General features: G+C 43.0%; 1 protein-coding gene across 1 annotated transcript in view; it reads right to left on the bottom strand.

Annotated features, from left to right (window-relative positions):
* Positions 1-294: 294 nt before the first annotated feature.
* Positions 295-11,171, bottom strand: part of hydin (HYDIN axonemal central pair apparatus protein) — a 126,489-nt gene continuing 115,612 nt past the window's right edge. The window contains exons 66-68 of the mRNA XM_056282451.1: positions 10,389-10,587; positions 3,572-3,742; positions 295-384 (exon numbers count right to left, since the gene is read on the bottom strand). Of these exons, the coding sequence (XP_056138426.1) occupies positions 295-384; positions 3,572-3,742; positions 10,389-10,587 (460 nt within the window). The remainder of the gene's footprint in view (positions 385-3,571; positions 3,743-10,388; positions 10,588-11,171) is intronic.

Genomic DNA, 11,171 nt, shown 5'->3' with positions numbered 1-11,171 from the left:
AGGGACAATCTGCTCAAGCAGCGATGAAGGACAATGTTTCCATCTCCGCCTTGGGCCACTAGAATCTCCTCCTCAGAAACTCCAGAGTTCTGGTGGCCCTTGGGTGGCTTGTGAGGTCCGAGGCATGGGCCCATTGGAGAAGCCAGGGATGCATGATCTTTAGCACATAGCGGCGATTTGGGAGGGTCCACCTTTGGGACCGGACTCATGACATAGAGCCATTCTTAGTACCTCATTAATACCCAATATCACTGGAGCCGCAATGATAGAACTGGGAATGATGGGCTCGGGTGCTCATTCCACATCGGTGGGGTCAAACTGCTGGGAAAGTGCATCCAGCTTAAAGATTCTTGGCTCCAGGATGGCAAGACATTGTTGAATTCCCTGTTAAAGGTCCAGGGGATGAGGGGAAGTAACAAAGAAAATAAAAATATCCCGGGGGAATAAGAAAGGTGGGAGGTGGGACCAGGTGTAAGAATAAACAGATTCATTAACAAAACCTAACACTAAGTCAATATATACACAAAAAAGGGCAACTGAATACACTGGCTCTTAACTAACCAAGTGTAGCTAACATGCAAACTCCGATCAGACTAATAGAAACAAAAACAATAACAACTTTCACCCTCCTTCTCAAGGAGTATTGATCCTTAACACAATAGCTCTCTCTCTCTCTCTCTCTCTCTCTCTCTCTCTCTCTCTCTCTCTCTCTCTCTCTCTCTCTCTCTCTCTCTCTCTCTCTCTCTCTCTCTCTCTCTCTCTCTCTCTCTCTCTCTCTCTCTCTCTCTCTCTCTCTCTCTCTCTCTCTCTCTCTCTCTCTCTCTCTCTCTCTCTCTCTCTCTCTCTCTCTCTCTCTCATTGCCAACAATGGCCCACTGGCCGTCTCTCTCTTTCTCACTCTGGCTGCCAACAATGACCCACTGGCACTGTTGGGCATCTCTCTCCAAGGCTTATACCTAGCTGATGACGATTGGAATCACCTGGGCTCAACTCAACCAGCAGCTCCACAGGAGGTGGGGCATTACCTGGTGAAAAGAAAATTACAGACACACGGCACTAGGGCCGTAACAACATGGTGAAATCAAAGCACGTGAAGAAGAGTGCCCATCTGGCATGGTGGAGACTGGGGTGCTTGGCTGTCCTGATGTAGGCCATATTTTTGTGATCAGTCCCCAGAAAGAAGTGGTAGACAGCTCCCTCCAGCCAGTGTCTCCACTCATCAAGGGCCAACTTTACGACCAGCAGTTCCCTGTTCCCCACATTGTAATTCTGTTTGGCTGGGGATAGGTGTCAGGAAAAGAATGCAGAGGGATGTATCTTTTGGTCAGAAGAAGTGCACTGGGACAGCACCGCACCAACAGCACAGTATTAAGGCATCCAACTCAACCATATAGGGTAGAAAGGGATCAAGATGAGTCAGGACTGGTGCGGCGGTGAAGTGGTGTTTTAATTTGTTGAAGGCGCTCTCCACCTCCGGAGGACAGGAGAACAGAGTTGCCCCCTTTTGGGTGAGAGCGCTCAGGGGAGCAGCTTGAACACTAAAGTTCCTAATAAAGCACCTATAGAAACTGGTGAACCCTAAAGCGCTCTCCACCACCGGAGGACAGGAGAACAGAGTTGCCCCCTTTTGGGTGAGAGTGGTCAGGGGAGCAGCTTGGACACTAAAGTTCCTAATAAAGTGCCTATAGAAACTGGTGAATCCTAAACACTGTTCCATCTGTTTAGCTGGGCTGGGTCAAGGCCAGTCCAGCATTGCTCGTACCTTCACTGAATCCATACTCAAATCCCCATTGGACACAATAAACCCCAGGAAGGAGATGGTGTCAACATGGAATTGGCCTTTTTCTGCCTCCACAAATAGACGGTGTTCAAGGAGGTGTCGGAGAACCTGGCAGACGTGTTGTGTGTGCTCGGGGAGTCTTGGGGAAAATTAATAGGCTCTTTCAGATCAGAGGAACTTTCTCACAGTTCTAAGAACTGTTGGAGGAGCTACCCCTTTTTATTGTGTCCGCACTGCAGGAACTGGGAACAATTGTAGTTGTTGGAACGCCATTCTGAGGGACTTTTTAAGCTCCTACTTCAAGGTAGGTACTCTCCCAGCACAAGAGGAACCTTGAGTGAAAAGTTTACAGTGATTGGTTTCTATATCAATCTTACAAAAGACGGACCGGGGCAGCAAAATGGGTAGGCATTGGAATAAATAGGAAAACTTTAGGAGGGTATTCATTTTAACAGAATTGATCTGGGCTGCTAGGGATAAATTTAACAAAGACCAGCACCCAAAATCATCCTGTGTCTGAGCAACTAACAGGAGAACGTCAGACTTAAATTGGCCCCTGTCTATGCAGATCAGCCTCATTACAAAAAAAAAAAAATCCAGTTCACAAACACCAGCTTCCATTTTTTTCTAAAGTACTAGAGAGTTGTGTATCAACAACTTTCTAGCCATATAGAAGAAAACTATCTATAGGAACCTTTTCAATCAGCTTTCAGGGCCTGTCACTCCAGTGAAACTGCTCTAACCAGAGTGGCAAATGATCTTCTACTTGCTATGGACTGATTCCACCTCTGTGCTACTATTACTGGACCTCAGTGCAGCTTTTGACACCATTGATCACTACATATTATTAGACAGAATAAATTGTAATTTTGGTGTCTCTGGCCTTGCCCTCTCTTGGCTTAAGTCCTACCTATCTGGAAGAACACAGTGTATTGGCTATAATGATATTAAATTGAAATTCTCTGATGTTAAATATGATGTACCTCAGGGCTGATGATCATACTCAAATGACTAATTGAGGCCTACTTTGCCTGCTGTGAAAAATTGGATGCCACTAAATTTCCTGCTTTTAAATTCAGATAAAACTGAGATGCTGGTCATTGGCCCTGCTAGACACAGACACCAATTTGATCAAGTAACAGTAACACTCGACAACTTAAGATTTCACAAAGTGTTGCAGCCAAAACTCTTGGTGTTACATTTGATCCCAGCCTTTCCTTTGATAGGCACATTAAAGAAATGACCAAGACGACCTTTTTTCACTTACATAACATAGCTAAAATTCTAATGAATGAAGGTGTACCAGGTGACAATAATAGTGATTCGTGACTGGGCATGAAGAATGAGTGAACGGTGACAGCTATTGGTATCCCTGGGTAGTGGATCTCACAGCCATGACAGTCAACAGTACATCTTGGCTAGTTGTTTGATTTGTTGATCATTATATATACAGAGCTTTCAGGTCAAATCTCATAAATTTCTACGTGGATGTGTTATTAACACAAGTATAAAAAAGCAATATTGTTGATTTGGGAGCACAAGGGTTACTGCAAAATGAGAGCACCCTCATATTTAAATATACTTGGTACTTTCATGGGGCAGGGGGTGGGGCGGGGGGGGGTAACTTTTCTTGGGGACATGCCACTTCTTTCGTGATGAGATACAAATAAATGTTTTCCACAACTTAACAAGAGACTCTTGAAGGACTCTTGAGTGACTTGGTGAACCATTTATTTGTGGTGTTTTTGTATGTCTTGTTAAATCGCAGGATGTTGGCCCTGACCCCCCTACCTGGCAGCAGCCGCAGATGGTCAGCAGGGAAAATAATGTGCCCATACACTCAGCCTGCAGCTCCGCCGTGAAGGCAGACATACGCTGACGGGGTGAGAACTGGATCTCGGCCACGCATCGACCCTTGTGCGCTTTTAGGGTCAACTCACCTGCTGGGGTGAATGTCAGGACCTGGAGAGAGAGGGAGGGGCAGAGGAGAAAAGGAGCAAGGAGGAAAATAGAGGCCAAGAGCAGGGAAGAGAGGAGAGGGACGGGAAGTAAGGTGAGGGGAGGAGAGTTGAAGAGAGAAGAGCAGAGGAGAGGAAAGAAAAGGAGGACAGTGAGAAACGAAGGGATGATAAGAAACGTTTATTACTGCTACATCAGTACCTCAGGTTAATGAGGTTTTCCTTAATGTGTTTAGTTGCTGTGTGTGTGCACGTGCGCTTGGTGCTACTTACCCTGGAATCCAGTGGCGTATGTGTGTCGAGGAGCAGGGAAAAGCAGAGATTTGAGGAGCTGCGGTTTATCAAGGCCACCTGCTTCTTCACTGTCTCACCCACCAACAATGACCCGAGGCTCACGTTTCTTTGGCTGGGATTTTCCACTTCCAACTGGTGTGTATATACACAAACAGACAGACAGACACATAGATGCATGGAGAGTGATTTTGAGGAAACTAGGTAATTAAGGGTTGAGAGGTACGTTCTTATGCACATTTGGTAATGTTCTGATGCATGCTCAATAATCCAGGTAAGAAAACCCAAGAAAGTTGAATCAGTTCATCTGGACACAACGTTTAGTTGGAGAAATTAATTTAACACCAATTGCCCCTCATTGACTGAGCAAATGGCTGTAACAGTGGGGCACCTTAGCTCCAATATCCATAAGGATTGTGCATTTTGTGATAAAAGCACCAAACCTGGTACATATGTAGCTTAATACATTTAGAAGAAATCTGGATATGGAGCCACTGAAGATTAACCCCGTAGTGGCCATGGCGGCCATGAACGTTATTAGATCGCTTTTAGCAGGGCTGAGGCCTCCCTAAATTTCCTATCAGCCATTATGACAAGACAGAGGAAAATTTTACCTTTCCAGAGATACCAATATTATTGTTCTAGTCCAAATAGAACCAGAGATATGCCATTTTACATATCGGATGTCACCAATGCATGTTGAAAAAACTAAGTTGATAAGCAGTTACTTTTGTAAATAAAAAACAAAACAATAAAAAAACAATAAACACTGTTGACGTACTGAATTGTGTATTGTTTCCTGCAATCGCTGGTTCTAAACCTTGCCCAGCAGAAGAGGAGTGTTTAGGTATAGATGTCTATACAGTGTATAGATGAATAATGTCTCAAAGGGACTGGGAACTTAGTTTTTTCAACATGCATTGGTGCCATCCCCTTTTGATAGGTATAGTACACTCTGTGGTACCCAGTGCAGTTTATCCCAAAAAAGTTCACCAGAATAGACTGTCGCAATCCAGCTTGGGGCTCCATACATGGTAGGTTGTGGTAGAGGCCACTAAATTATTAACAAGTAAAACTCTTCCTCTGTAAGACATCTTTGGCAACAGCCATCTCCACTTTTGTAATCTCCCCTCCACCTTTTCCACCACTCCCTCCCAGTTTTTCCCAACAGTCTGGTCATCACCTAGAAACACTCCTAGGTAACTTGAAACCTCCCCTCTTCCAATTTAGCCCTCCTGGCAGCTGAGGGAGACCTGCAGACCACTTTCCAACCGCTAAAGCTTCACTTTTTGCCCAATTTACTTTACTAGCCGAGATTTCCAAAAACTTTTCACAATATTTCCAACCAAATTTACATCATCTTGATTCTTTACAATGGCAACAATATCGTCTGTGTACATGGATAAAACTTGTCTGTTAAAATCAGGTAAAAACAGTCCATCAATATAAGAGTGAAAATTGTGTAACAAAGGTTCAATTGAAAGCGCATAGAGCATGCCTGACATCGAGCAGCCTTATCTTATACCTCTAGATGCTTTGAAAGGTTTACACAAACACCATTCGTTTTCAGTACACTCCCAATATCTTTGTACAAAACTTTATGGCAATAAGTCCAGGGCTGAGGCCAAACCTTTCTAACACTTTCCAAAGGTACTGGTGCTCAACCCGGTCAAATGGCTTTTCCTGAAACAAAGAAACCAGATATCATCAAAGCCCAATGAACCAGAGACTTCCAAAACATCCCAAATTAGTGACATATTGTCAACAATGGACCTGCCGGGCACACAGTAGGTTTGGGTCTGATGGATGACTTGATCCATCACCTTCAGTTGGACAGGACTCTGGAAAGCAGCTTGTAATCTGCACACAGAAGAGACTGGACACCAGTTCTTTTATCTTGTAGATTGCCTTTTTTCAGCAACAATATCAGAACTGCTCTCCTGCAGCACTGGGGAAACGACGAGTCATTAAGGCATTCAGTGAAGACTTCAGTGATGTTGTCACACAGTTCAGTCCAAAAAGCCTTGTAGGACTCTGGCGGGAGTCCATCAATCCCAGGGGTCTTCCCCCCCACATGCTCTGCAGTGCTGTAGACAGCTCCTCTGTAGTCAGAGGGCCCCCCAACTCCTTGTTGGTGTCCTCTGAGATTCTTGGCAGCCCACTGGAGAAGGAATCAAACACCCCTTCATCCTCAGTATACTCACTGCTGTTCAGAAGAAAGTAAGAACCACAGCTCTCTTCTTGATCTCACTGGCCTTAGTCAGCAGCTTTCCTGTTGTCGATTTCATAATGTGGATGAACGTGCTCTGTCTATTCTTCTTTTCTAGGATGAAGAAAAACTTTGAAGAGTCCATAAGAGCGGCACTCTGAAAGCGAGACCGGACCAACGCCCCCTGTGCCTTAGCACCCAGCATGTCAGCCAGCAAGGCTTTTTTAGACTTGAGGTCTTCGAAGCAGCCTGTTTCCTGTGGACCCTGCAGAACTCTGCAACTCCACTATTTCAATCTCTAGATCTCTCATAGATTTAGTAATGTCATGAGAGACATTGAGAGTGTACTTTTGACAAGCTGTTTAATCTGTACCTTCCCAAAATCCCACCACTGTGTAAACTCACTTTTCCTAGATAAAAAAAAAAAAACAAAAATAAAAGTTTCTTTAAAATGTGTATCTAGTAAGAGAGCAGTGTTAAAATGCCAGTAAACAGACTTTTGTTTGATGTTTGCAATAAAAACATTGCATGTCACTATTGAGTGATCTGAAAAACCTACGGGCACAATCCTGCATTCTTTAAAAGTACTAAGATGATGCCTAAAAGAAAAAAAATGATCGAATCGTGGTAAGACTTTTCTCTACTATGAACCCAGGTGTACTATCTAACTTCCTTGTGCATCTCTCTCCACACATCAACTAAACTATGAGTTACTGTCAACTGCTTGATTACACGTCTGGAGGCAGCATGAGGTTCAATATGATTCCTGTCTACATTATCATTTTGTGTGCAGTTAAAATCCCTTCCGAGAAATAAAACCTCTTCAGGCTCACATTGATTTAAAACCTCACTGAGGTCAGTTAAAAACTGAACTCTATACGGCCCTACATTTGGAGCATATACAGTGCATCCGGAAAGTATTCACACCCCTTCACTTTCCCCACATTTTGTTATGTTACAGCCTTATTCCAAAATTGATTAAATTCCTTTTTTTCTCATCAATCTACATACAATACTCCATAATAACAAAGTGAAAAAGGTTTTGTAGAAATTTTTGCAAATTTATTAAAAATAAAAAACTGAAATATTGCATGTACATAAGTATTCACACCCTTTGCTATGACACTCAAAATTGAGCTCAGGTTCATTCTGTTTCCACTGATCATCCTTGAGATGTTTCTACATCTTGATTGGAGTCCACCTGTAGTAAATTCAATTGACTGGACATGATTTGGAAAGGCACACACCTGTATATATAAGGTCCCGCTGTTGACAGTGCATGGCAGAGCAGAAACCAAGCCATGAAGCCAAAGGAATTGTCTGTGGACCTCCGAGACTGGATTGTATCGAGGCACAGATCTGGGGAATGGTACAAAAAAATTTCTACAGCTTTGAAGGTCCTGAAGAGCACAGTGGTCTCCATCATTCGTAAATGGAAGAAGTTTGGATCCACCAGGACTCTTCCTAGAGCTGGCTGCCCAGCCAAACTGAACAATCGGGGGAGAAGGGCCTTGGTCAGGGAGGTGACCAAGAACCTGATGGTCACTCTGACAGAGCTCCAGCGTTCCTCTGTGGAGATGGGAGAACCTTCCAGAAGGACAACCATCTCTGCAGCACTCCACCAATCAGGCCTTTATGGTAGAGTGGCCAGACGGAAGCCTCTGCTCAGTAAAAGGCACATGATAGCCTGCTTGGAGTTTGCCAGAAAGCACCTGAAGGACTCTCAGACCATGAGAAACAAGATTCTCTGGTCTGATGAAACCAAGATTGAACTCTTTGGCCTGAACGCCAAACGTCACGTCTGGAGGAAACCAGGCACCTCTCATCACCTTGCTAATACCATCCCTACAGTGAAGCATGATGGTGGCAGCATCATGCTGTGGGAATGTTTTTCAGTGGCAGGAACTGGGAGACTAGTCAGGATCGAGGGAAAGATGAACGGAGCAAAGTACAGAGAGATCCTTGATGAAAACCAGCTCCAGAGCGCTCAGGACCTCAGACTGGGGCGAAGGTTTACCTTTCAACACGACAACGACCCTAAGCACACAGCCAAGACAACGAAGGAGTGGCTTCGGGACAAGTCTGTGAATGTCCTTGAGTGGCCCAGCCAGAGCCCAGACTTGAACCCCATTGAACATCTCTGGAAAGACCTGAAAATAGCTGTGCAGCGATGCTCCCCATCTAACCTTACAGAGCTCTAGAGGATCTGCAGAGAAGAATGGGAGAAATACCCCAAATATAGGTGTGCCAAGCTTGTAGCTTCATACCCGAGAAGACTTGAGGCTGTACTCGCTGTCAAGGGTGCCTCAACCAAGTACTGAGTAAAGGGTGTGAATACTTATGTACATGCAATATTTCAAGTTTTTTATTTTCAATACATTTGCAAAAATTTCTACAAAACCTTTTTCACTTTGTCATTATGGGGTATTGTATGTAGATTGATGAGAAAAAAAGGAATTTAATCCATTTTGGAATAAGGCTGTAACATAACAAAATGTGGAGAAAGTGAAGGGGTGTGAATGCTTTCCGGATGCACTGTACATTTACAAAAACCAAAGTAAAAGACTTATATTTGGCTCTAACTACCATCAATCTACGTTTCACTATTTCTTTACTTCGTAAGATTGTGGTAGAAAGTTAGGAAAAGAGGAGCTTGGAAAGAGGAGCACCACTCCTCTACTAGTTTTACTTAAATGACTTAAAACAACTTTACCATCCCACTCCTTCCAGTCAGTCATTCATGATATCGCTGTGTTTCCTGGACAAACATGACAAGGGACATCTCATTATTAAGGTTGTGCAAGAATTTACTTGAATATCTTTTAAAATCATATTCACACAGGGTCCAAGTTGTCTGTGACAGGGCTGAACTCAAAATGACTATCAGTGAGAAAGAAATGCCTAATAATGATTAGCATTTTTTGCCTGAGGTGGGAAAATATACTTTTTCAAAGGTTTAACTAGTCTACTATCAGATGTAGTGATCAGTGATACAATTATTTGAAGTATTTTTTTCAAAAATGGTGAGAGCCAAAAGGTACCTGTCTCAGAGAATCACCCAGTAACAAATAAACGAGCAGTGGAGAAGTACGAATATTTACGGCCCCACTGATGTGTGTTGGCACCATAACAACTAAAAACAATCACCATTTTCTTTTGAACAACTCAAATGATCATGGCAAACAGTGCAATGTCCGTTCTACTCTCATTCAATTTCTATGGGTGGTACGGTATTTTTAATTGAGTCACAAGATTAAACTGTGCCATCTAGTGGCCTTAGTTGAAATGCAATGTGTTCGTCCGACAAAATCATATTATATAAGTCACTTTGGAATATAAGTCGCAGGACCAGCCAGACGAGTAAAAAACAATGACTTATAGTCTGGGAAATACGGTACATTGGGAAACCAAACTGACCCTGGCGAAGCGGATGGCACAACATAGATGAGCTACCTCGTCAGGCCAGGACTCTGCAGTTTACACCCACCTACAAGCCAGTGGCCACTCCTTAAAGGATGAGGATATGCACATCCTTGATAGGGAGGAACGCTGGTTTGAACGGGTCAAAGTGGTCATCTATGTGAAGAAGGAACGACCATTCCTGAGCCGAGGACGGGGGGGCCAAGAGTACAACTGTTTCCATCTTCCAACACTGTGATTGCATCTATTCCCCAATCCTCTGTGAATAGTGCAAGTGGCCATTGTAACTGATAAGTGGTCATGGCAATTTGCATATGAAACCGATCGCCGGTTTCTGTCATTATGCAACTGTGCTGTTTATAAATTTGGGGATATGTGCAGTCAGCTGAGACTGACAAGTCACTTGAATGAGTGATGAAACATTTCCCCCTCTAAACTTTGTGTCCAGATGAACTGATTCAACTTTCTAGGGAGCCCTTTAGCAATGTACTGAATGCAGATTGTGGCACACCTGCAGTCTGAAGAAAGGCACATGTGATAATCTGTGTAATATTGAGACATTTACAGACAAGATTCTTACCAACTTGTTTTAATTGGTAAGCAATTGAGATTTAAGCAATTGGTAAATTAGTTATTTAAACTCTTTCAATATTTCTGTCAGTATCAGGTCCAGAAATAACTGTATGTGAATGCTAGATCTTGGTACTGTACACACACTCCTTGTTTTCACCTTCATTTCAATGCCTTGTCCCAGCACTTCCACCACTTTCTTGGCACAGCCATTAATGATGAAGGTCACCTTCTCATGATAATGGCAAGCCTCGCGGGGATAGAAGGTAACCGGCACCTCCATTGCACCACCAGCAGGCACAATATCTGGCTGGAGGCCTATCTCCAAATACGAAGTATTCTCAAATTGGCACTGGACACTGGAGAAGAGATTTCAAAACCACCTAATTTTCCATAACACTTTTTTAACAGCGCTGTTAGTTTAATGGAAACACATTTACAAAATCAGAAATTGTTTCATGTTGAGTATTTCAACACATCCTTCTTGCACTCTCTTTCTCTCGTTTGTTCAATCTCTTACACACACAAATGCACACACACAATAATGCGCACGCACACGCGCACACACACACACACACATGATGGGTAGAGTAAACAAAAACGATACTCAAGTAAGAGTATAATTACTTTATAATAATGTTTACTCAAGTACAAGTAAAAGTACTCATAAAAATACTTGAGCAAGAGTAAAAAAATCTCATAAACAAACTACAAGTAGTGAGTTAGTTCATTAGATGCAATTTATTAGGTCAATGTCAAAGTGCAAAACAGTTAACAATTGAGTCCTTCAAAAAGAAAGAAAGAGCACTCATCCAGGTCCTCATTAACAATGTAAGATATACAGTAATTTTCTCAGTAACTTTGCATTTAGGTTTAATAGGGTATGTGCCTGTAATGTTTGTTAGTTTGTTCCTCATTGGGGTTCCCAATAATAGTGTGAGGC

Source organism: Lampris incognitus, chromosome 6, assembly GCF_029633865.1.
Source record: "Lampris incognitus isolate fLamInc1 chromosome 6, fLamInc1.hap2, whole genome shotgun sequence".
NCBI classification, from domain to species: domain Eukaryota; kingdom Metazoa; phylum Chordata; class Actinopteri; order Lampriformes; family Lampridae; genus Lampris; species Lampris incognitus.
Note: the sequence above shows the minus strand (reverse complement) of the source record. Positions and strands in the feature narration are given on the sequence as shown.